The sequence below is a fragment of the Cynara cardunculus genome, assembly GCF_001531365.2.
Source record: "Cynara cardunculus var. scolymus isolate 2C chromosome LG 16, CcrdV1, whole genome shotgun sequence".
Classification (NCBI taxonomy): domain Eukaryota; kingdom Viridiplantae; phylum Streptophyta; class Magnoliopsida; order Asterales; family Asteraceae; genus Cynara; species Cynara cardunculus.
In genome coordinates, this window is record NC_037543.1 from 1,590,274 (window position 1) to 1,617,107 (window position 26,834).

The 26,834-nt window shown below is 34.9% G+C and overlaps 4 protein-coding genes across 6 annotated transcripts in view; 2 read left to right on the top strand and 2 right to left on the bottom strand.

Moving 5' to 3' along the window:
- LOC112529141 (pathogenesis-related protein R major form-like) overlaps positions 1-2,967 on the top strand; it is an 8,398-nt gene extending 5,431 nt beyond the window's left edge. Inside the window, exon 2 of the mRNA XM_025140218.1 lies at positions 2,165-2,967. Within this exon, the coding sequence (XP_024995986.1) occupies positions 2,165-2,775 (611 nt within the window). The 3' untranslated portion in view covers positions 2,776-2,967. The remainder of the gene's footprint in view (positions 1-2,164) is intronic.
- A 965-nt stretch (positions 2,968-3,932) lies between these two features.
- Positions 3,933-7,164, top strand: LOC112529698 (elicitor-responsive protein 3). Of its 2 annotated transcripts, none has more exons than XM_025141054.1 (5): positions 3,933-4,115; positions 4,898-4,963; positions 5,309-5,435; positions 5,513-5,627; positions 6,946-7,164. In XM_025141054.1, the coding sequence occupies exons 1-5, from the start codon at positions 4,049-4,051 to the stop codon at positions 7,018-7,020; spliced, it is 450 nt and encodes a 149-aa protein (XP_024996822.1). In that variant the 5' UTR covers positions 3,933-4,048; the 3' UTR covers positions 7,021-7,164. The 2 variants fall into 2 exon arrangements, with proteins under 2 accessions (XP_024996822.1, XP_024996823.1); XM_025141055.1 differs by having other exon boundaries at positions 6,949-7,164.
- A 3,324-nt stretch (positions 7,165-10,488) lies between these two features.
- LOC112529248 lies at positions 10,489-22,036 on the bottom strand. 2 transcript variants are annotated; one of them, XM_025140428.1, is made up of 16 exons: positions 21,869-22,036; positions 19,619-19,714; positions 19,420-19,536; positions 17,823-17,963; positions 17,397-17,495; positions 17,119-17,226; positions 16,933-17,025; positions 16,308-16,436; positions 15,872-15,967; positions 15,347-15,472; positions 14,644-14,760; positions 13,335-13,451; positions 12,887-12,979; positions 12,640-12,768; positions 11,314-11,368; positions 10,489-11,220 (listed from the first exon to the last, which is right to left on the bottom strand). In XM_025140428.1, exons 1-16 carry the CDS (start codon positions 21,947-21,949, stop codon positions 10,700-10,702), a joined length of 2,118 nt encoding a protein of 705 aa, XP_024996196.1. In that variant the 5' UTR covers positions 21,950-22,036; the 3' UTR covers positions 10,489-10,699. The 2 variants fall into 2 exon arrangements, with proteins under 2 accessions (XP_024996196.1, XP_024996195.1); XM_025140427.1 differs by having other exon boundaries at positions 17,823-17,978; positions 21,869-22,018.
- Positions 22,037-26,032: 3,996 nt separating this feature from the next.
- The window catches only part of LOC112529561 (probable LRR receptor-like serine/threonine-protein kinase At1g63430), an 8,290-nt gene continuing 7,488 nt past the window's right edge, over positions 26,033-26,834 (bottom strand). Inside the window, exon 13 of the mRNA XM_025140882.1 lies at positions 26,033-26,516. Coding sequence (XP_024996650.1) covers positions 26,271-26,516 — 246 coding nt within the window. The 3' untranslated portion in view covers positions 26,033-26,270. The remainder of the gene's footprint in view (positions 26,517-26,834) is intronic.

The following is a 26,834-nucleotide window of genomic DNA, read 5'->3' on the forward strand; positions in this document are numbered from 1 at the left end:
AAATATAATTAGAATAATTATCGAGTTCCAACAAAATAAATAATTATTATCTTTATAAAAAATTATATTATTAGACCAAATATAAATTATTTCGTTATTGTACATAAATTAAATTATAAAAAAATTGAGTTAAAAATTACACAAAAAATGAGAAATTTTAAGTAGTTAATTTGATACTAATATTTTTGTCAAAATTTTATGATATCTTCAAAAATATATTTTATTCAAAAATAAAAGCATTATTGCTTTATCAAAATCACATAAAGCCATATTATAACATCGACAGAGATAAATAATAAAATAAAATATTAAAATCACGATGTATCTCACTGCATTGCGCGAGTACGCTTCTAGTATTCAATAATTGGTTCATTTTAAACGTATTAACAAGACGATAATAATAATGTTTGTTAAAGAAACGTATTCTTTATGTATTTTAATTAATATAATAAAAGTGTAAAATGAAAAATTAAAAATAAGAGATATAAAGTAAACTAAACAACTAATTATGAGGATGTAAAATGTAAAAATAGTTTACCACACATAATATTTTTTTTACACTTTACACCCTTTAATTTATTTTATATTCTTTTTTTTTTTCATTTTTCATTTTTATTATATTAAGACGAATAATCGTATATTAATTAAAATACATAAAAAATACATTTTTTTACAAATTACACTATCATAATCTTCTCGTCAATACATTTAAAATGAGTCCAACATTGAATATTTTTATTCGATTTTATATTATTATATATCGTAAATACATACGAATTATTTTTAAAATTAACATTTTCTACCCTTCTGGTTATCTATTTTTTTTTATATCTTTATTATATTAACACACAAAATCTTTAACTATAAAGGTAAAAAATGTAAATACTAAAAATAATTCGTAAGCTTTATAATATTTAATAATATAAGATTCAATTAAAAAATATTCAATATTAGACTCATTTTAAACATATTGACGATACGACTATAATTATATAACTTATTGAAAAACAAAAAAGTATTTCTTTTTGTATTTTAGTTAATATCTAATTATATATGTTAATATAATAAAGGTGTAAAATGAAAATAAAATAAAAATAAAGGATATAAAATAATTAAATAACTAATCATAAATGTGTAAATGTAATTTTTTTTATTAAGAATGTATAAATTAATACTAGAAGGGACTCGAACAATGTAGCGAGATACATTTCGATTTTAATGTTTTTTTTTTGTCTCAATCGATGTTATAATACGGTTTTATGTGGTTTTAAGAAAACGATGATGTTTTTATTTTTTAATAAGATATAAATATGAAGATATCATAAAAAAATGTAAAAAAAATATTGATATTAGTATCAAACTAACTACTTAAAATTTCTCCTTTTTTTGTGTATTTATTTAATTCATTTTTTTTATTCTTTATTTAATAATATAATTTTTTATAAATAGAATAATTAATTATGTTGTTATAACTCAATGATTATCTTAATTATATTCTAGATTTTTTTTTCTATATTTAAAATGAGATGTTTATCATTTATTTGGTTATATTTATTTACATTTAGTTACACGAATTCAAACATAAAGCTTTGAATCTTTAATAAGTTGTACTTACGTATAATTACTTATAATCTTGAATTTTATGTAACATGCATCAATAAACAATACTTCATACATAAAAAATGGTTTTTAAGAATTTTTATCAACTGTTATTTTAATATACTATAGATAATACGATTGATGAATATGAAAACTATAAGTTTTTTTTAAATGATTTCTCTAATTTATTAAATTTAATTTAATTATTTCTAGAAGAATATTAAATTATTTTATATTTTATTATGTTTTTGACAATTCTTCTCCATTTTTCTATCTTATCAACCCAACTTATTTTTCCACTCATACTTCCAAATCTTTCAATTTTTCATTCAATGACTCCAAACCTAATTTTTGAAATCATAGTCTTTGAATATTTTGTGGAAAATACTTCACTTCTATGCCTAACTTATGGCAATCCTCCTCTATATAAACCCTTTAAACCGAAGGCTTTTTAACCTATGTTTTGAAGGTTACTTACCGTATATACTAAACATGAGTTCTGTCAAAAATTATTCGATTCCGTTACTTGTTCTCTGTGTCTTTTTCTTTACTTTCGGTCAGGGAGCCAATTTCGATGTAGTAAACCAATGTCCATATACTGTTTGGGCCGCTGCCTCACCTGGTGGAGGCAAACGGCTTGAAACAGGGCAAACCTGGCCAGTCGTGGTGGCACCTGGAACCGCTAAGGCTCGTATTTGGGGACGAACTGGGTGTACTTTTGATGCCAGTGGGAAAGGAAAGTGTGATACTGGTGATTGCAATGGAATGCTTGAATGCCAGGGTTATGGGGCGCCACCTAACACCTTAGCCGAGTTGGCTCTTAACCAAGACAGTAATAATGACTTTGTTGACATATCTGTTGTTGATGGATTTAATATCCCAATGGAGTTTAGCCCGGTTGGTGCTTCGTGTAAGACAATGAGGTGTGCGGATCCTAACATCAATGCTCAATGCCCTGAGAAACTGCGAACCAAAGGGGGATGCAATAACCCTTGCACAGTTTTCAAAACTGTCGAGTATTGTTGCACCATTGAGTATGGTAGTTGTGGTCCAACTGAGTATTCCAAGTTCTTCAAAGACAGGTGCCCTGATGCTTATAGTTTCCCTCAAGACGACAAGACCAGTCTATTTACTTGCCCTGGTGGCACCAACTACAAAGTGGTGTTCTGCCCATGAACTCATTTAGTAAAACTATCTCTACGACGTTTTAAGATAACAGTGTTGGAATAAGAAGGGTTTAACCTCATCGATTATGGCTTCTCGAGTCTAGCTAAAGAAAGAAAAGGACATTTCCACCCATACCAAACATTCGTTTGGTTCTTGTATTACTGGAAATTCTCGAGTATTCAATAAATATGTGATGGTCTTAGTTACATTTATAGTCTACAAAATTGTGCCAATATGCTCCTTAACTCATAATCCTGAAAGTATTTCAAACGTTCATATAATGGAATAAGAAACACTGTTTGCCTCTAGACTCACACAATTTCACAATCAAAATCATACATCATTATTTCAAGTCTCGGCCTTAAAATCCAATCTAATCAATTGTTTTAAGGGCCAACAAAAATTAAACCTGAAAAAAAGCCCGACCAAAACCAAGACCAAAAAATCCTAGACTTTTTTGGTTCATCGAAAACGGGTTTGAAAGTTCCGGGCCCAGGTTCGAAAAATCCTTGGCTTTGTGTAGTGATGGCCAAAGTCCGGTCCCGGTCATCAAACTCAAGCCCGTTTAATTTGATCCATAACCGGTTATGGGTAACCGGTCCTTACAATTTTTTTTTGAATACATTATAAAATTTGTGATTGGGTTACTTAAATACATTTTAAAAATACGTTTTATTATAATTAAAATTACATTTAAATATTCAATTATTTGCGTTTTTACGTTTTGTAAGTTGGTATCTTACTCCATACTCCATGACACTTGTATATATATTGTTTAGAAGGCCAAAAGGACAAAAAAAAAACGATCAAAAAACACAAAACACGATCATATAAACCTTCCAAATGGTAAAAACGGCTCTTTTCTTGAACTCACCGGGCCGGTCCCACAAATCCGCCCAAAAACATAACCGGTCCTGGTCAGCGGTCCCTCAACCGGTCCTTATCGGTCCCTCAACCGGTCCTTATCGGTCCCGGGCCGGTTCTTTGCCAGTCCCAGTTCCGGTTCTCCGGCGGTCCCGGGCCATGGCGGGCCGGTTTGGTATCACTAGCTTTGTGCATCTCTAAATTTAATTTGTTTTAGAGGACTTTAATGGGCTAAATTCAAATTTAAGGGACTATTTAGAAAAATTAAATCTATTGTATAAATAACCCCCTTTTGTCTTCCTGATTCCGCTGATGTATACACACGACACGAGCATCGAAAAAGAGAGATCCAGTTGGGCATCCGATATTCTCTCCACCGGGATCTGTGCCGTTTGATTCCTCCATTTTTTCCGACAAAATGCCAAGAGGAAAGCTTGAGGTCCTCCTTGTTGGTGCTAAAGGCCTCCACGACACCGATTTTTTTAGTAAGTTCCGTGATTGATGACTTTTTACTGTTAGACTTGATCATGTCTGTAGAAAAAAGGAGCACGAATTTGAAGTAGTAATCTATGACTCGGATCTGATGATTCGGATCTGATTATATATATATATATATATGTTTATATAGTAAATCATTATTGATTACGTTTTGAGCACGATTAAATGATAATCCTTAATGTTACTAGGAAATTTGGAGGGAATAATTAGGCGGAAGTGAAAATCAGAAGTTGATGTAATGATGATCAAGTAAAATCGAGTGCACTTTGATCATATTTCGTATGAGAGAGTAAATGTCATAAAAACTGATTTAATTTGATGATTCTGATCCGATCATGTTTGTTTCTGTAATGAATTTAGATAGAATCATTAATGATTTACTATATGATCATACATAATCAGATCAGAATCATCGGATCCAAGTCATACACTACTACTTTAAATTCGTCATCCATTCTTCTACAAACATGATCTAGTCTAACAGTAAAAAATCACGATCAGGATCAATCCTGAAAAGTTATTTGCTAATCCTTCCCCCCCCCCCCCCCCCCAAACACAATGGTTAAGTCCTTTCCAATAATGTTATAATAATTTCATTGAAAGTTGTACATTGCTTTAGATTAAATCATATCATTTCTGCTTCTAGAAGGATTTTGTATTTAATTCAGCTTCACTATTGACCATCTGAATCTTTGTACATATTCATATGGACTTTAGGCAGTCGCGTTCTTCTTCTCAAGTGTTTGATGAATCTGTACTTTGTCTGCAGCGAAAATGGACCCGTATGTGACGATCACTTATCGAACTCAGGAGCAAAAGAGCAATGTGGCATCAGGTTCAATCTCTACCACTCTTTTGACGATCTTCCATTTTTGTGTTGTGTAGTATATAACTTTAATGGGCTTGCTTCAAATAAGAAGACTAAATATTGTGAGAAGTAAAGAAGAAAAAGGCTAGGGAAGGGTCATATGGGAATCCGAAAAAATTTATTTGAAGATGCGTATCAGCGTATGTGAGCCAACGTTCGTTACAGATTAATATGCATCTTTACATGGAATTTTTCAATGATTCACATATGAACATCCTCTTTTCTTTCCTTCATACTTTATTTAGCATTCTTATTTGAACCTGCCACTAGTATCGGTTGCGCCTAATGTTCTTGCTGAATGGGGACTCACAGGACAAGGATCTTCACCTGAATGGAATGAGACATTTGTTTTTTCTGTGGTGGGCTCCGTGCCAGAACTCGTGATCAAGATAAAGGACAGTGACGTTGGTTCTGAAGACGATATCGTGGGCGAGGCAAAGTATATATGATTTCTTCAAATCTCATAATTTAGCAAATAAAAACAGAGTTACATTTGCTTGTGTTGTATGCATGCAGAGTTCCACTTGAGCCGGTGTTTGTGGAAGGAAGCATCCCACCTACACCATACAATGTGGTGATAAATGATGAATACTGTGGGGAGATTAAAGTTGGCCTTGAATTCATTCCAGAGGTTAGTCATTTTCCTCTCTAACTTCCTACTCCCTGTTTTAGCAATCACAACACACACACACACATATAGGGTTGGATTCTGGTATAATGAAAATTACAATGAAAAGGGATTCACATTTGGATCAATCTTAATTGAAGAGAACCATCAGATCAATTCTCTTCTAAAACGCAATTTAAGGGTTGTCTTGGGATTAAAAATTACGTTCAAATTTCTTCATACACTTCTCAAATTAACTTCTATTATCACACGGTCATTCGTCTACATATATGACGATAATCAAATGAGAACCACAAAAATGTTACAAACTCGTGAATACCGATACAAAAATATTTTTTACATGAATTTTTTAATCAAAAGCCATGATTTATAATATTATTTCACATATGTTTATGTTCACCTTCCGAAAAAGTTACACGCGGAACTTTTCTTTTGTTCACTTAGTAAAACGAAAAATACATGTAAAAAACATTCCTATGATGAAACAAATGCATGCAAAACTATCACATTATGAAACAAATATGTCTGAAACAATATTTTAAATCCTACCATTTGATGAAAAACAATCATATAAAAAATAATTTTAAGTAGGTTCTTATGGATTTATAACCTTCTTGTTGTTCTCATTTGATTTAACCCTATATATATATATATATATATATATATATATATATATATATAGGGGTGGTTCATTGCAAACTTAAGTTTCTTATGAACCGGCGACAAAGGAGAGCGTGCCACGAGTCTCTGACAATCACCGGATATTCATCATGAATGGTGTAATATTCATCATGAATGGTGTAATATTCATCTTGTATGTCATAAAAAGTTCACATTCATTTTTGATGATGAATGAGAACAAATGGTAAAACGTGTCACACTCTCTTTTGTTCCAATCTTACAACAAAAAACATATTTGCAATTGAACATTCCCCTCTCTCTATATACACACACGCATGTATGTTTTTTAGGTTTTAGTCCTCTCTTTGCCTATAAAAAGGATTGAATTCCATCAATTCAATCATCCTAAAAACACCACAAATAAAATAAGCTTAGGCATAAACAATAAACATTTCCTCCTTGTTTTCTACACCAACATCCCATAGAGAGGGCTTTTTCGGTTCTAGGACCATGTGGCGGTAGGTCTTGACCGCATTGATTAGTGGCGCCTTCTGGTTGCCGATACCAATTTCAATGAACGTTCTTAACTAAATGAGTTAAGCTTAAACATTGCTTGGTTGAATTTCATATTTACACTCTTATTAAAGACCACGAAAATCCAAAGTGCAAACTGACAACAATATGATCCATGTGTTAAAAGGAGGATGCAAATGAAGACGGGTGTCATGGGGATGAGGGTGACTTTGGAGGATGGAAAGAATCTTCATACAAATGAACACGGGTGTTGTGGTATGACATGAGGCTATGTTGTCGAGTGTTGATGATTTGAGTGTTTTCATTTGGTCTGTATTTATGATAATCTTCAATTGCGAACCATTTGACTTCAAATCGAAAGAAGAAGACTTTGTTGCACGTATTATTACATGAGTCCATCTCCATGACTAATACTATCCGGTCAATAAACAGATAAATCATAAACCAAATCCAATAAATCCCACCATAAAGTGGGGTTAGAGGGAGGTGAGATGTATGTAGATATAAACATCACTATAAAAGAGTAGAGGGGTTGTTTTCGTGAAGGCCTTCGGCTTGTATAAAGTGTGCAAAAAAAAAAGGATAAAGATTTGTGTAAGAAGAACATAAAAAAAAAGAACTTGAAAACAAGAAATGAAGTGTCAAAATAAATAAATAAAAACAAATCAGAAGTAAGCAATCAAGATGAAATAGACAAATCGAAAAACCTAACCACAGTAGTAAAGACTACACAACCTTAGTCTAACCTAACCTAGGATTTAGGGGTCTAACTCATGGCTCGCTAACTCAATCCTCAATTTCTCCAAATCGTTCCTCCTGTCTAGGCTAGTTATACCGACCTGACCCTTAGTCTACTATCCTAATTTTATGTCTTCAAGAACTCTTATTAGAGGTTGTGTTCACGGAAATGCTTAAAGCTGCCATGTCTAACTTAAGTTATTCATCCCAAGTCCTCCTCGTCCTACCCCTCCTTCTCAGTCTCTTGACCCTACACTTTTTACCATCCTCATCGAAGCTGTCATTCACATCCTGTGAACGTGGTCGAATCCTCTCAATTTTCCTTCTCTCAACTTATTTGTGATGTGGGAAACTCCAAAACATCGCCTGCTAGACCTCATTTGGAATCTTGTCAAATATAGTTCGCTCACATGTCCACCTAAACGTCTTTATTTAAGCAAATACCCAACCTTTTCTCTTAGGGCTTTCTTGTCGTTCAATATTTTAATACACAATATAATCGGTCTGTTGGTTATCTGGTAAAATTATGAAAAAAATATAATACAAGAAATCGTTTTACGTCAAAAGTCACTTGTTCAATGCAAAGTTGTTTTCTTCGATTAATAAAAGAAATATGATTTGTTTGTAAAAAAATCCTAAAGCAATCAATTATTAAAAGTATGTATCAAATTTGAGGACATGGACCTCATTTTTCTCTCGATCTAATAATTATTAGGACCTCATTTTTCTCTCGATCTAATAATTATTAGGGGTGTGTATCGGGTGGGGTGGGTGAGAAAATAAAAAATCTGATTAGATTTCGGATATGGAAATCAAACCTCAATTTTTGGAATTCGGATATCGGATTGCTACGGGTTCGGGTCGGTCAGGTTTTGGGTTGAGATCGGTCGGACTCGGATTTAGTTGTAATGCAAAAGTATATATATCCAATCGATTTTGACGATCAACTCAATTGATTCAGATGATTGATAAATCAATAGTATGCTTAGAAATTAGAAAAAACACGACTGACTAAGATTTTTAGAATTTCCAAAAGATAATTAGATAAATAAATATAATTATATAGTATTTAAAATATATACGTATATATATTTCGGATTTTCGGATGGATCGGTTGGCCAAACATAAACCCAACCCGAACCCAAATTTTCCCCAAAAAGTCGGTTTTTGGATTTTCGGATTTCTGGACATTTGGGTTTGACATAAATAACTTACTTCCGATTTGGGTTTGGTTTCGAATTTTGGATAATTCGAGTCTTGTACACCCCTAATAATTATATATCCTCATTGAACTTGAATTATATTGCTTCTCATCATTTAACATATTTGGTTAATATATATCATTTTGGGCATAATATAAATTATTAACCTAAATGGAAAGCTCGTCGTATTTGGACACGTTAAACTTCATATCGCGTTGAGAATTTTAGCTAAAATAAAAGAATAAGGGGTCGTCAGACGGGTAAGCTTTTACCAATATTACTTACCTTACCGATTGAACATGACAATGACCGAGAATTTTACCTGATCAAATGCATTATCTGATAAATGAAAGAAAAGACTATTTTCTAATAAACACTTGTTAGGTTTAAGATCCTTACCAACAATCGATATTAACATGAGGCCCATGGGTAATTATACCAAGGAAGACGTAGATTCCTTACCTTTAAAATATCATAATTAAATGTATTTTGAAGTTATTTTTAATAACTCTTATGATTTTGAAGGTTTCTATGCAAATTCTTTCATGTTTTCTCTTTTATTTTAGTTGGGAGGGTTAAGAAACTCTAATACCATTAAAAGAAAGTGTCTGAATCATTAAAAAGTGAATCTTGTTTGACAAAAAAAAGAACTCTTAATGATTCTAAAACCCTTTGGATGATTTTGTATCCTAGACATCTCTTAGCCATTCAGCACCCATATTTTATTGTAAACAATTACCAAACAATTATATTTCATTTTACATTATATTATGAGAGCCTTTAAATCATTTTGCATCAAACTATTCAACCAAACAGCCTCTTAGTCTTTCCTATACCTCTTACGAGATAAATTATTGGTCATTCCTTTCAAAAATGCTTCGAGGTGTCGATACCTCCAGTATTTCATAATCTATTGAAGAAACAAGTGTTTTGATCTTAAATTGAGTCAAAATACTCGAGTTTGTGTACAAATATGAACTCGAGCTCAGGTTTACGGCCCAAACATCAAAGAAGCCCTGCAAGGAAATTGGTTATTTAGGGTTGAAGACAAACACTGCCTTTGCAGCATCCCGTTTGCATAAATCCCACAGCCATCATTTGACCATACCTCTTGAGGCAGAAGAGTATACACCACCCTATGGAGTGACCCCGCCGCACCGGACCCACTAGAGATGTAAACGAGTCGAGCTTTTCACGAGCTACTCGAGCTCGGGTCGATCTTGATCAAAAAATACAGTTTGTTTAACTTAATGAGTCGAGCTCCATAACACCAATGTTTTAGTCGACTAGTTCAAAAGCTCGATTAAACTTTACAAGTCAAATCGAGCCGAGCCATTCGAGCGTACACTAATTGAGTCAAACATATTTATATGTTTACGAATTATATAATCAAAATATGATATCATCAAAACTTGAGCAAATAAACAAGTTAACCGATCTCGAGTTCGAGCTTGAGCTCGAACATTAAAAAGATATTCAAGGTTGAGCTCGAGCCTGACTTTGAAAAAGTTAATCGAGCTCTATTCGAGCTCGAGCCTGATATTTATTATAAACTGCTACTTGACTCGGCTTGTTTACACTCGCAGTCCCCACGACCATCATGAGGAAGAAAATCACGGTGTCCCAGAGGCAGGTGGATGGGTGCCAAATACGTACCCGAGAATCCGAGACCTCACTTGTGATTCTCACCCCCTTACCGTTGAGACAATTTAGGGAGGACGATCGTCTCTTTTTATGGCGTTTGTATCAGTCATACGAGGGCACCAAAATGATTCACACCTAAATCTCGGGTTTTCTCATTGACGATGATACAAGTCTAGTTTATTAATTTTTACAACGAGTCTGCCGATTAGAGCGCGCCCACAAACTACTACTTAAAATTAACTAGCGTTTCATAGTCGAGTTTTATATAGAAAATAGATCATAATATCAAGTCAATTACCTCATTCGTCGCCGAGAAACCCCACCACCCGTCACTCCTCAATTCACCTTTGTTGGAGTTTCGTTCACACCCGTCTCCGCCCCATCACTACCTTCCTGAAACGACCCTGATGTTTGCCGCCCACTAACCGGAAATTCACCGGTAAGAGTTTTGACTGCAAAATCGAGGCACTGGTCGGTCCAACTAGGATCCCCGAGTTGATACGAGAGGTCATCCTCACCACCAGCTTGTTTTTCCACATTTACCCCTGATACCTGCTTCTCTTGAACCCCTCGACCATCATCTGCGGGAAGATCACGTGATTCGCTCTGGATAGTTTGGTCATTCGACATCGGGTCTCCCTTAGCCTCGGTCTGGGGACCTTTTAATCTTTTCGATGATCGAGCAGGCACAGCGGCTGCCGAAGACTTGCTACGGCTTGTGATCCTACTCTGCGCAATTTTTTTCGCCGCTCGACCGCTTGGAGGAGTAGAAACAGAGGTGTTTTCAGCAGTCTTCGGGTCGGTAACATGGTTCTCGTCATGAATTTGAGCATTCTGTTGCTTTACCGTGGAGTTCTCTGCAGAAGTTCGATATTAGAACTCGGTATTTCGTAATAGAAACGGCAAATTAGCATCTAAAGGTGAAGATATAAATCGTTTTTCATTCTCACCTTCAAAGAGTTGTTTCCTAGCTGTGGCGTTCCCCGGTGTTTGCACATCAACGGTCTATAAGAAAACAACCAGGCCAACTTAGCAAGTATTCCAGCCAGTGTACATAGGGGTGTCAACAAGTCGAGCTTTTAACAAGCTACTTGAGCTTAATAATTCTCGAGCTCGAGTTGATCTCGAACAAAAAATAAAGCTCACTTAACTTAACAAGTCGAGCTCCATAACACCAATGTTCGACTCTGACTCTGACTCGTTTGAAAGATCGATTAACCTTTACGAGTCGAGCCGAGACATTTGCGCATACACTTTTTTGAGTCAAACATATTTATATGTTCACAAATTATATAATCAAAATATGAGAATCATCAAGCTTGAGCAAATAAACGAGTCAAATCAATCACCAGTCCGAGCTCGTACACAAGCATCGAGCTCGAGCTCAAACATTGAAAAAATATTCGAGCTCGAACTCGAGCCCGACTTTGAAAAAGTTAATCGTGATCGAGCTTGATATTATTTTTTTATACACCCCTAAGTGTACATAGCCCCAAAGTCCCACTCACAAAAGAGAAGCAAATTAACAAAAAGGTGAAATCCATATTTTCTATTTTGTGGCCTAATTTTTAATGATTTAGGGGCCCTTTACCAAACTCTTACCGCGTAATAACTGGTGTCACTTACCTTATTAGTGAGCATGCAAGGACCAAGAATCCTACCGTGTAAGAAGCATAGCAAGGACCGAGAATCCTACCATGTAAGGGACATAGCAAGGACCGAGAATCTTACCCGGTAAGTGAGAGAAGACTCTTACCCGGTAAACGCTTGCAGTGTAAAAGACGTTCACCACAATCTATTTTGAATATCGAGAATGTTACCCGATAAGGTAAGTGAGGGTGATAACTCTTGCTGATAGGTACTTACCCGGTAAGAGAGTTCGGTAAACGGCCCCTTACAGGGCCGTTTATTAGCACTTACTGGGTCACTTTATATTATGGGGTGAACATGACAAGGATTGAGAATCTTACATGGTAAGAGCCATGACAAGGACCAAAAGCCTTACCCGGTAGGCGCTTACCGCATAAAAATATTGCATGCGATGTTGTTCTAATGGATTAAAATCTTGCACAGTAAGTTACGTGAAAATGTTACTCTTACCACCCGGTAAGCGCTTACCAGGTAAGCATTGGGTAAACGGCCGTAAGTCATTAAACACTAAGCCAATGTGATCGTGCTGTTAAAATCAGAAAAATATGTTTTTGTGTGCCAGGGGGGGTGGGTTGGCCTTGCAGTGGATAACATTATAACTGGCTACAAGCGAATGGAGGACTTACAATCTCGTTTCCGTTCTCATCCTTTTTCCTTGGTCTAATAGCACACAAGTTTATGTCCCCTGTCTCCAAATAGCGCAAAGCATCCAACTTGGAGCGAAAGATAAAGCCACTCTCAGGGTCCGTGTAGTACTGCATAGATCCCACTCCATCAGATGTTTGATGATAAAAATTGTATGGAAAATGACGATAATTTGCAAAAGGCTTGTTTAGTACTAGGTTTTCGACACGCCAAAAAAACATTCAGTACCGGATCCTTTCTTTCGTGGGTTGAGTATTTCCGAGTTCTGATTTCTTTTATCCATCCTGGTGGCAACCCGTCAGCTGGAGATGCTGTGACAAACTATATATTTCAAAAGTCAGGTGGGCATATCATATCAAACACCGACCGGCAAAATGCATCAAAATCCAACCAAGTTTCAAAATTTCCTAGTTTGTACCCATTTTGACCGGTAACCTACTGATCTTGTTAACATTTGATGACGAGGATACCCGTTTACTCGACATCCATGTCTTCAAATGTTACCAGATCAACAGTTTACCGATCAAAATGAGTACAAGATAAAATATTTTTGAACTTTGTTACATTGATTGAGAAAAAAATAGGAACCAAGGCAAACTTCGTTGCATTTTGATGCATTTTGCCCAACACGGACAAGGCTTAACAACATTATCTGAACAGGGAGAAAGAAACGAACTTCTTTGAAAGTGGAATTCTGGACGTTCTTTTTCTTCTTTTTGGATCTTTTGCGGCGCCTTCCATCAGCAGCTTCCGAGTTCGAGGATGAATCAGGGTCTACAGCGAGTTGACCTCCCTTAAAGAGTTGAGATACACATGTCAGATAACCAAGGTGACTTATGGTGAAAACTTATCTGATGCTATTTTAGGATACACCAAAAAGGGAAATTGACTAAAATAGCCAATCACATCAACCAAATTCACGTTTTAGCCACTTTTCAGAGAGAAATTTACACAAATAGCCATTTCACAAAATTGATTCAACTTTTTAGCCATTTTAGGAACATTTTTCCTTAAATAGACAAAGTTTGTTTTCAGGCCAAAAAAATTAATTTAAAAAGGGTATAAAATGTAAGTACTAAAATATCAAAAATACGTACGAATTATTTTTAAAACTTACAATTTTTATCTTTATGGTTATTTATTTAATGTATTTTTATTTTTATTTTTCATTTTACACCTTTATTATATTAACACACATAATTTGTAACTATAAGGGTATAAAATGTAAGTACTAAAAATAATCCGTAAGCTTTATAATATTTAATAATATAAGATTAAATCAAAAAAATATTTGATATTGGGCTCATTTTAAACGTATTGACAAGATGATTATAATGGTGTAATTTGTGAAAAAGAAACGTATTTGTTTAATATATAATTATATATAATAAAGGTGTAAAAGGAAAAAGGAAAAAGGAAAAAGGAAAAAGTAAGGGGCATAAAGTAAATTAAATAACTAATTACCAGGGTGTAAAGTGTATTTTTTTTACTAAATTGAAAAGTTTAAGCAGAAATGGTTCTTAAAGTGGCTAAAAAGTGAAATCAATTTTGTGAAATGGCTATTTGCGTCAATTTCCGCTTTTCAGAGCCTCTTCCCAAAATACCAAAAAATGAAATTGACTGAAATAGCCAATCCTATGAACCAAATTCACTTTTAGCCACTTTTAAGAGCCTCTCCGAAAACAGCCGAGTCTTTAAGCAGATGCTTTACGCATTTGCATAAAGACTGATTTCTAGGAGAGACAAAAAATCATTGCGCATATGCGTAAGGGTTCTTTACGCAATAATCTGAATCTTTATGCAAAAAAATATTTTTTTATTAAATCTGAAAATCGAGTTTAAACAAATGTGTAAGACATTTGCATAAACTGTGGCTAAAATGGGAATTCAATTGAACAAGTGGCTAAAAAGTGAGGTTGGTTGGGAAGATTGGCTATTTTGGTCATTTTCCCCACAAGAAGACGATGCTGGAAAGATTTACTAACGGTATCTGTGCGTATTTTTCTCTTTCTGGAGTTGCTACTAGCATTTCCATTCGCAAGATAGTTCAGCACCTGTGGCTTAGAATAGAACTTTCGCCCACTTGCAGATTCCATGAAATACTACAACAGCAGAATGATAACCAGATTGTTAGAGAAAGTCTCTTCAGAAAAAAAGAAAAGGAGAAAAACATCTGTTAAAATCTATCACAACATGTGAATTCCATCAAGGTCAGTTAGAAAATTACTCCCTCCGTCCCAAAATAAACCTCTACAATGCAAAATGCACTTAGTTAGAAATGTGTAGTTATTACACTTTTTAGTTAAATAAATGACAATTTTACCCTTGATGATAAAAGAAGTAATGAATTTCTCCATCTCATAATCAAGGGTAGAATCGGAAAGTAGGCACTTATTTTGGGACAAATAAAAATAAAAATGGGGACACTTATTCGGACGGAGGGAGTATCAGTCAGACAAACTAGATGAAAGAGTATCGATATGTTAGAAGATGCAGATTGTTCCATAAGAGCAAACCATCAGATAAATTAATGGATAAAAAGGCTGCAACCTCAGACTAGTCGAAGATGGTTCAATTTCATGGTTCTTGTCTTTCATATAACCTCGGTTTTAGTTAATCAAGATCAATATCAAGGCATGTTGCTGATGAATGGGAAGTACATATTCTAAAGCTTCTGTTTCCAATTACCTTCAATCTCAGTCCATTACTTCGAACCTTCACTTCTGAAATCCATCCTTCAGGTAGCCAGTCAGATTCATCTTTCTGGGATGCAATAGGCGTAGATCCAACTCCAGATAAACGACGAACCTTTCTCTGAATCACCAATCATTAATTATTTACATTTTTTTAATCTGGATTGTATTTATAGTGCAAAACTTTTTGGCACTGAGTAAGACTTGCATCCCTTTTCAAAATGAATATAACACTACAAAACAGAAAGAATTAAGAAAGATTTCCAGGAAAAAATGACCAAATGCATCATCACACAACAAAAGTTTATGGTGATGGATTTATCTCGTTGGGTTCCCTTCACAAATAGGGCAGTATCTCAATGTAGAATATCAATTCAAAAAGAAAATTCTTTTATCAAAAAATTGTATGGGAAGTTGAACTTTGTCTTGTACATGAGCTAGATGTGAAGCAGATTTACCGAAAGTTGAATGGGAGCAATAAGAACCATATCTTAAAATCCGATAAAATGAGCAGATTTACCTTGTCACGACCATTTGATAACACTTCGGAAGTTTGACTTCCTTTGGATGGATCAGTTGGTGAAGCCAATTCTCCTCCAGCCAGATTAGCATTATGCTGAACAGAAACAGAATTTAGGAGTACATGATGCTGATGATTCATAGTCCATCTAGTAAACATAAAACACTTAGAGAAGCCATATTCCATAGAAAAACTTAAAGCCAGCAAATTATACATGATATAAATAAATAAAATGTTGGCTTTAAGTTTTTCATATGACCCAAATAGAACTTTGAATTTTGGAGTCATGGACTTGTTAAAGAAAGGGAAACTGCACTTCCTTTTTTGAGGGAGTCCATGATTTACAAAGAGAACATAAAAGGACTTTAGCAACAGAAACCACAATTTTCTTTTTTTCTTTTTGATGTAAGTGGTTGCAAGTTAGAGGAGAACATACATAGTCTTCTTCATTCATATCCTTTCTCAGTGGTCTCATGGCGCATTTCTTTATGTCCCCAGAATCCAGATAGCGCAAAGCATCCAATTTCGAGAAAAAGATGTAGCCACTCAACGGGTCTACGTAAAACTGCATGGATCCAGACCTCCATCAGACTTATAATTCTAATGCATTTAAGTGAAAATGACTTTCTGAACATAGAGCATTAATACTCCCTCCATCCGAAAATAAGTATCCATATTTCTATTTAGTTTCCAATTCTACCCTTAATTATAAGATGCAGAAATTTGTTACTCCCTCTATTATTAAGGGTAGCATGGTCATTTAGTTAATTAATAACTGTGTCTCTTTTTTCATGGAGGAAGTATGTTTTGTTCATACCCATATAAGAATTCTAGATATTCAGAATTCTACTTCTACGGATCATAGTTCCATGATAAACTGTAATGTTAGTCATGCAAACAACAAAAACCAACATAGGTTCCACATAAAACTTTCATATATTCTTTGTTATGTTAAGAAGAAATGAGTGTTTTCCTTCCACTAATTGCAAAAAGGGCTCATTTAGTATCAATTTTACACATACCAAACAGGGAAGAAGAAGAAGAATAAAACGTTTGGGTACCGGATCTTTTTTCTTTAGGGATCCACAGTTTCTCAATCTGATTTCTTTTATCCATCCCGGGGGCAACCCATCTGCAGGAGCACTCGAGATTACCTGGATATTGCTCCATAAATCAGACGGTCACATAAAACCAACAATTGGAACATTCAAATTTAGCATGATCTTGGAGGTTAAGATGAAACGAACTTCATAACCAAAGCGGGTGCTTTCTGTCTTCTTTATGGTTTGATCCTTGTTGACATCGGTGGCTCCATTTTTCTGAGACTTGTTCGGTTTTGTAGAGGATCTATCTCCCTTAAGAGTTGAGGTACATGATGCAGTAACAAGTCAGATAACCAAATTAAGTAGGGGGGATGTTAACATGTTGTAACTTGAAGAATTGACACTATTTTGGAAGCCACACTAAATGACAAAAGATAATTGAAAGGTTGATACTGGGCCGGCACTAAAGTGCAGGTGCATACTTCTCTCGGTCCGGCCGGACTGCCGTTTTTGCTTGCAAGATAATTCAGCACCTGGGGCTTTGAAAAGAATTTCCGCCCAGTTATAGGATCCGTAAAACACTGCAATAGCAAAGCAACATAAAAAGATTGTTCTAAAACATCTGGTCAGAGAAGAAAAGAGGACAACAATTGCTATCATCAATCAACCAGACCAAAAACACAATGTTTATGACATTTTCAGATTTCAACCAACATGATTGTAGATTGCGGATAGGTCACATATCCAAGAAAAATAAAGAAGGCTTAGAATAGAATAGATAAACATACAAAATTGTTGGCACTGTTATACAATTAAATCATATTCAGGTGTAGTTGATCAAGAGTGAAAAGTTTAAAAATAAGTTGGTGAATGGAAACTGCATATTGGCAACATTTTTCTTCAATTACCTTATATTTCATCCCAGTATGGCCACCAGATGCTCTAGTCTTCACTTGAACAATCCATCCATCAGGTAGCCACCCGTCTTTTCTTTGAGATCCTTCAGCCTCAGAGGAAGATCCATCTCCAGCTAAATTACCACTAGTTTCCTGAATCACCAAGTGCTACTTTATTGTAATTCTAAGTTGGGGGTAAAGTGGCAACTGGCAAACTAAACAAATACACAAGTCATAGCCAGGTTACAAAACGGCACTAAAAGCAGAAGTAAGAAAGAGGGAAAAAAGTTATTGAGAAAACGATGCTCAAGGCTTGATACTCTCCTTTCACTATTTGACAAATCGATCCCACTTTCTTAGATAAAATATTTTACTCTATAAGATCAGAATAACACTATCCATGATGATTCTATGACATAAGTAATGAAACAATGTTAAAGAATAATCTAACAAAGATGCATTAGTTAGAAGTGCAAAAATCAAATACAAATCACTCATCTACACTAGCTATTGTGAGTTTTCCTTTTTCTTGAAAGATTCCAATCCAAATTAACCTATTAGCCCATAAGCAATATCATAGCATATTGGTCAGATTTATTGTGATTCACAAGTGTTCATGATATTGTCTTATTAAGGAGAGATTTAGGTATTCAATTATTAGTCAAAACTTACTTAGTCTATATGCCAAGCCAAAAATTGCATCTTTTTAAGACACAAAGGGCGAGAGAGACTCCCTTACAATGACCAAACATTTACAAAAAGGTATAATACTGACTTCAGCAAGCTTATAGTAACTTCTTTTACGACTCAACCAAAAAAACAAGCAGAAGAGAACCCAAATGAAAGCACGGTAAATGAGCCAAAAGACTGGTACTGTGGTACATGCTAATTAGGTCAGATGGGCTGTCGAACTCATTACGATGCAGTTTCAGTGGATTAATTTCTGAAATAACCAACATAGTGTTGCTTCCATGTCTGGATGCCCATACAGATTAGTTAGGGAGGAAAAAAGACTAGCTCTTTTCCTTCCATGGTGAAATGTTTATCAATAGTAATGAGCTGTAGGTAATTACACATGGAAAGCAATGATGAGCAGTGTTGCCATCGCATCAGATAGTGGACATAGCAGAAGCATCATAAGCCAGTTGTCATATGATTCCATGAACTCATCATGACCTTCAGATTAGATCCTATAGGGTGTATTCGGTACAAGGGTGGGACTGGATGGGTGAGAGTGAGGTAGGCGGGTGAAAAAATTATTGAAAGCATTAGGGTTTTAATTTGACATGGGTAGTTAGTAATTATCAATCTAGTCCTATCTCATTATTTTGTTCCACCTATTTTGCTGGGATAGAAGAAATGAATTATTGTCTCGCTCAGGCACTGTCCTGTCCCAGTCTAATGTTACGCCAAACATGGGACAACAAGTTCTTTATCGTACTGTCCTGTCGATCTTGTCGCTTATCAAAAGCACCCATAATAGATGCCGTTAAATGCATTTTAGATGAATCTTTCCTCACAAATGTCCTTTGATCGATGCTCTCTCTATACATATGATGAAAACGCCTTTAAGCAATGACATGAATGGGTAAAGACTTGGTTTTAATACCTTTGATTTCTTGTTGCTACTTCCAGTTGCCTGTCTTGTAGAGTGTCCTCCAACTTCATTTGTATGGGGCACATTTGGCTCCAACGATACGTCTCCAGTTGAGCCATTGGCATTATGCTAAATAAAAAACAGGTCTGTAAGAATGATAGGAGTAAAGAGAAATATATCCAAGTGAAGGCTGACAAAAGGTATGCATTACAGTCTTCTCACTGGCTGTGCTGCCGTCGATTGTCTTAAGATGCCGAAACACTTGCGGCTTCGAATAGAACTTTTGTCCTTTAGGATCTAGGTAACACTGCAACAGCAAAAAGGAATACAATTATTTGTAGAAATAGGCCATTACATTAACAACTCTACCTTCGGCACTATTCCAAAGGGTGTGAAAGTGCTGCTATAATGTCACATTTCAGAAAAAGGCACTCAGAATGGAAGATATGGATTTATAAAACTACACTAATGGCCAATCTATATCTTCGCTCTAAATCAAGGTCTCGCAAGTTATATCATGTTTAGCGTGTGTTCTGGTATGAGGACGGGACTGGACATGACTGACCGGGCGAGAATGATGAAAAAGGTTTCAAAAAGTTCCTACTTAATATAAGAAAGTTCAAAAATTCCTAGTAGTTCCCCTTTATATTGTTAACATGTGACAACATGAATGTCAAATTTATCGTCCACTTGGCCATTAAACTTCCGTTAACAGGTATCCACATCATCAAATGTTACAGAATCAACACGTTGCTGGTGAAAATGGTACAAAATAGGAAAGTTTAAAACTTTGTTACATCATTTAAAAAAAATATATATTCTTCGCACTAAATAGAAACTAAAGCAAACTTTATTGCAATTTGTGCCCCCAACGAAGGGAAACATTTAACGGACATCCAAGTTCAGCAATTCAACTGGTGTCTAGCAGTAATCTAGTACTTGGTGGAGTAACCCTTGTAGTGTTTTAAGATTTAACACAGCTTTTGGCAGTTCAACTTTATGTAACAATTACAGTTTAAAGCAATCATTTTCCCAATGACTACGAGGATTTCATTTTCCGTAAAAAACATTTGGACCAAAAACTACCTTCCTTCAAAAATACATTTTTCACTTTTGAGGTCAAATGGACTACATTTTGGTTTCAACATTAATATGAGTTGGGCAAAACGCAACCAAGTTTGCATTAGTTCCAATTCAAGTATTTAGTACAGAAAATAGTTTTTTCCCTCAATCAATGTAACAAAGTTTCAGATTTTTCTATTTAATGTAACAAAGTTTCAAAATTTTCTATTAAAGTTTCAAAATCTCCTACATAACATCGTACTAACCTCCACAGAACACAAACCCAATTGGCTAAAGAACGAGGGCCTGCCCTCACTCAGTGCACCTCCCCTGTAGGTAAGGACGAAGTTAATTAACATTAATCTTCAATCCTTACCACGCCACAGGGTATGGAGCCACGTCATTCGTATTTAATGTAACAAAACTTCAAACTTTCCTGGTGGTCTACTGGTTTTGTAACATTCAATAACATGGATGTCAAGTTTATAGTCCACTTAGCCATAACCGTTTCATGAATGGGTATTCACATCATCAAATGTTACAAGATCAGCAGGTCATCATCAGTCAAAATGGATGCAGAACAGAAAATTTTGAAACTTTGTTACAACAAAAAAACTCTTTGTTCCACTAAATAGAAACTAAAAAAAATGTTGCATTTTGATGCATTTTGCCCATATCGATTCTTCAAAGTTTTCATAACCACATCGAACTCTACTCTTGTTCCCAATATAATGAGATAAACTTTGGTCCAGGTTCATGAGAAAAAAACTTCCCAACTACACTTTACTTCATAAAGGATATTGTAAATATTTCCTACAAGTGTACATTAGGGGCTTATAAATCGTGTTAATTCATGACTTACCCATCTTCATTTGTTCATTTTTCCTCCTATTCAAGCAAATAGAACAAATATGATCGTTACTTTTGTAGCACCACATACTACCCACAAATGAAAACATAAGCTATCAAAACAAGTTAAACCTAAACTTAAGTTCTAGGCCAATTCATGTTTTCAAACATTCTCATGTGAAAGTTGTGTACATTGGGAGTGATTAAAAAACCCCTCTCATATAACATCGATAATCTCAAATTTGCATTAAAACCACAACAGTTTTACCTTTAATAAACTAGGTTTGACCTAAAATCAAAGACCACTTCTTTAATTTAAAGAACGGAGTAACATCAACTACAAATGGAAAACGATCAACCTAACAAAACATCATAACCTAATTCGGTCATGTACATGCAAAATTAACTCCACAAAATTCACATGCAGTTAGTCATTTAGCTACAAATTCAAAATCAAAACAAGAACCACAAAATCTGCAGCAACTACAGAGTGAAGAAAAAAACCCTACTTGGAAGTTGGAAGAAATCGAAGACTTAGGTTAAGAATTACCTTAACTTTCCGCTCATCGATCTTTCTGATTTGTACAGTCCAGTCGCTAGGAAGCCACTCCGGCCAGTCATCGGGAGCCATCCGGTGGAATTTTACGGTGTCGCCGACGAGTAATGTTAGTGTGTGTGTATGTGTGTGTGTGTTGGAAGTGAGATGGTAAAGGTAAAAGCAAAAGTAGAAAGGTCTCGTTTTTCAAAGACGGATTTTAAGCTGTGTGTCACGTGCGTGGCATATGCCGACACGTCAGATTAATATACACGTGTCAAACTGCCAGTTGTAGTTTTGGGTTTGCAACGGCCCATTGGATCTATTGGGCAGATTGTTTTTATTGGGCTCCCAACTTCCAATATCATGAATATATCCTGCCATGTCATCATTAGAGTAAATTACGGATTTGGTCCATGTGGTTTGATAGTTTTTATAAAAATGGTCCCTAAACTTTATTTATTATAGATTGGGACTTGTGGTATGTCATTTTGTAACGAATTGGTCCATTCCTCTAATGGTCATTCAGTTCCTTCGTTAACGTTGAGGACATTTTCGTCCTTTTCCTTCTTTTTTCGTCTTTACTCGAGATACCAGTTTCGTAAAAACCATACAAATATTTATTATAGATTGGGACTTGTGGTATGTCATTTTGTAACGAATTGGTCCATTCCTCTAATGGTCATTCAGTTCCTTCGTTAACGTTGAGGACATTTTCGTTCTTTTCCTTCTTCTTTTTTAACCACAAGGGTGGTGCCTGAATGGTTTGAGCTTGGCTCCAAATATCAAAAGTACCAGGAGGTCCCAGGTTCAAATACAAGAAAGAATAAAAATCTTCTTGTGGCCACGGGAATTCAAATGCAGTGACTCCGGGCTATCTGCAAAGCAGGCGGTCGTCTTGGAATTAGTCGGCTCGCATAATGGGTTGGATATCCAGTTTATTCATAAAAAAATTACACTTTGAGTTTATTAAATTAATTAATCATTATATTTTAATGTATATTGATTATTATACTTTAAGTTTAATTTTAATATATAATGTATTTTTATAAAAATGGTCCCTAAACTTTATTTATTATAGATTGGGACTTGTGGTATGTCGTTTTGTAACGAATTGATCCCTCCCTCTAATGGTCATTCAGTTCCTTCGTTAACGTTGAGGACATTTTCGTCCTTTTCCTTCTTTTTTCGTCTTTACTCGAGATACCAGTTTCGTAAAAACCATACAAACCACAAGTACCAGTTTTGACTAAACTTATTTCACTTCTTTAAACAACACTTTTTGGAGTATAATCTCATGAAATTTCACATATCTCACATAGTATCAGAGCTCAAGTTAATATTTAAAAAGAACTCACACACCCTAGAGCACAACTGCACACGTTTTGTCTAACCTCTGTTGCAAGAGTCTTGTAAAGTACTACATCATGTCACACCCTACCTAGGCGGAAACGCGAAGTGTGACGGAGAGGATTGTCATAACACAATGATATGATAATAGAGAACTCACTAAATGAATATTAATCCAAGTGTCATGACGTCTCTTCCTCGTCACAAGTGGAGACTTGTACCGTGGTTAGACAATTCCATGGCATCACATAGTCAACAAAATTTCAAACAAAAGTACTTAGTCACAAGCAAAAAAAAACCACGCGGGGAATCTCTTAGGTCTCTCTAAGGTCCACAAGCAACCCTAGCACTCTTAGCCATTTTGATGAGTATTACCTGAAAATGAATTCTCGAAAACGTCAACATAATGTTGGTGAGCTCGTAGATTTAAATAACAAAAGAGGATTTGCTGTGTATTTGAGAGCGTTTAGGAAAACAGTGTGTATACATATATCGCAATTCAGCACTAATACATAGGAATAATTGTATAACCAATTTAATCATACAACAAAAACATGATAGGTTTCCAAACATGTCATCTACCAGCTGGAGTTAAACCGTTGGCTTAATAGGAATATAGGAATCACATCTTATATAGGAATCAAACACTAGTACTTTCATTACAATAATAAACACACAAATTGTGCAAATAAATAGAAGAAAGGGTTCAACACAGCTTAGAAACAGTTAAATAGCTTTTGAGTATCATTCCCCCCCCCCCCCAAAAAAAGAAGTATATAAGTAAAAAGGGCCACGAAACTCACCTGTGAGTGGATGGTATTAGGTATGCGAGAGGTCAAGTAAGTAATTTACAATTAAACAAGGGTGTGTGTGAGCTACATATGGCCATGGCTTAAAACCTTACCATTGTAATCTCGTAATCGATGGAATATACATGATCGGTCTGGTATTTCTAAAGGACAATTTTACCAAGCGTCGTAAAACTATAAGTCAATTAGTTGTGGGTAGTCATCTCGACCTAAGTATCGATGGTTTGCCCAAGTTTTATAAGTTTGGTTTCTTAACCGAAATTTTAGGTTACTTCAATAATTTTTCCTATATCTTAAATGAATTAGATAAGGTTCCAAAATTTAATGGTAGAGACTTCCGAGTCTTAGGTATTTTTCAGAATTTTTCCTTAATTTTAATTAATGTTTTACTAATTTTAAAAATAACATAAAAGTACAAGTCAGTAAATCGTTCTGTTTTGCGCAACAGAAAGTTATATACAAATTAAAATGCTTAAAGAGCTCCAAAAATTCTGAAATTTTTACAGAGACTAATAGACATATTGAACTCAATCCATAAAAGTTTTACCAAAGAATTCGAAAAAAAATGAGGGAGTTGTGAGGCACCCAAAACGTCCTAGATTCTGTCAAAAAATTCCAGCTTTGCGACCCTGAACGGTAAAGGCTTTTTGACCAAGTTAATTTTGTTGTTTTGACACAAAACTACTTGGAACATAAAGTAGACTCATTGAACTTGAACCTAGACCCAAAATTCGTATTTTAACTCCATGTTATGACTGAGATACGGCCTCTCCAAGTCAGCACATTTTCTGCCCAGATTCTGGAATGGATCAAGCGACATTGTTTTTACTAAACAACCACACTAAGGACTCTATTATTAGCCAAGACTCATTAAAACTTATTCTTTTTATAAAATCTAAATGTTTTTAATCAAAAATATATTCCATCCATTAGAGTTACATTAACAATCGAATGAAAATCATAAAAACGATAGAAAGACAAACAAGGTGAAGGTTTTTACCAACTCAACGATTTGTGATGAAGATATCACTTGTAGGCTTCAAGTACCCTTCATGGATCATTAGAAAAATAGAAGAAAATTATATTTCTTCTGGATTTAGAGAAGAACTTATAGAAGGAATCAAAGGAACTTGTTTCTTGCAAGTTTGAAGAACAAAACTTTGAATAACTTGATAGTGATGATGATTCTTGACCACGCAAACAAGAGGAAAAAAAGAGAATGTTGTGTTTTGTTTTTCTCATGAATGAGAGTAATTAGGGTTTAGGAGGAGATAAAGAAGTATTGAAGATTATCAACAACTAACTACTATATTTAAATTTTGAAAAAAGAAAAAGAAAAGAAAAAAAAGACCTTACGTTTTCTTCCATGGATAATTATACATAAATATATTATTTAATTTATTTAAAACTACTTGATTTATTTCTTTATATGATAAGCTTATTTGATAATATTAGTTTTTTTTATTAGTTTTTTTTAAACAACCTAACTAGTTAATATTATTAACTCAATTCATTTACCTAAGGCTTTTAGTCACCGATACAATACACATAAAACATTTGTATAGACCAATTATGTACTCGGGAAAAGAAATTCAACTTAGGAATTATGAACACTTAGCTTTCCTCTACTATTAGAATGACTAGAGTACTTAAGGGAAAAAAATGAACTCACCCAACTCCTAAAATTTCACACCTTATGTTTCAGGAAGCATGTGAGCACATAAATTTACTAAAAGGGCTAACGTTAGATTTCGAGTTACGGTTGACTAACCTGGTTTGGTGACGGATGTCACACATCAGCTAACCATTTTTTCTCTGTATATGTTGTAACCTCGCTTCTTTTTTTTTTAAATGTCATTTTAGAGAATAATCTGAAAGAATTCCATATACCTGAAACCAAACATCTACAAAACAGTCTTTTTCAAGTTTAACCGAATTTTTCTAGGCTTTTTCAAGCCGGGCTTTTTTCTTTTTTGTGCACATCTAATTACCCGTTTGAACAAACAATAAATACAAAAACTTCAACAAATCCTCATCCATTTCATTACTAAAAAACCCGAAAGATGTTAATACAAAGACACCGAGTTTTGTCAGCACGGAACTCACTCTACACTCTTACGCTACGACAAAAATTTACATAAAACTCATCGAACGAAATCAATCGAGCAACAATCTTTGACCCGGTATCGACAATATCACATACGTATACGTATAATATATATCTTTAATTTACAGTTTGTTAGGTTTTAGAGCTGGGATCAAGAGGAAAGAGCAAGCTCTGCCCAAGCTAAAGAAGATGCCTTGAGCTCTGAAGAAACCGAAGTATCGATTTTGCTTTCCAAAATCGCGCACAAATCTTGCATCGAGACTTGATCTCGAGGCCTTAAATGAATACAAATGGAAACTATTTCACATATCACCTTCAGATCTTCCTCCCTGAAGTGTTTAAGTGCAGGATCTACAACAGAAGCCATCTCTTCAGGTTTTTCAAGATAATCTTTAGCCTGTCAGCAAATTGAAAGACTACCCATTAATGAACATGAAACAGTTCGTGGTTTTTGAACTGGGGTTGTGTCTTTTTCACTAAAAAGGTACAACTTTTTATGCACAATGTACAGAAGCTATCATCTCTGCAAGTTGAAAGAGGATCCACAGTTAACTTGATGAACATGAAAGAATTTGTGGTTTTTGAACTGGGGTTGTGTCTTTTTCACTTAAGGTACAACCTTTTATGCACAATGTACAGAATCTAGATTCTTTCCAAGTTGGCATTCAAGGATCCACAGTTAACTTGATGAACATGAAAGAATTTGTGGTTTTTG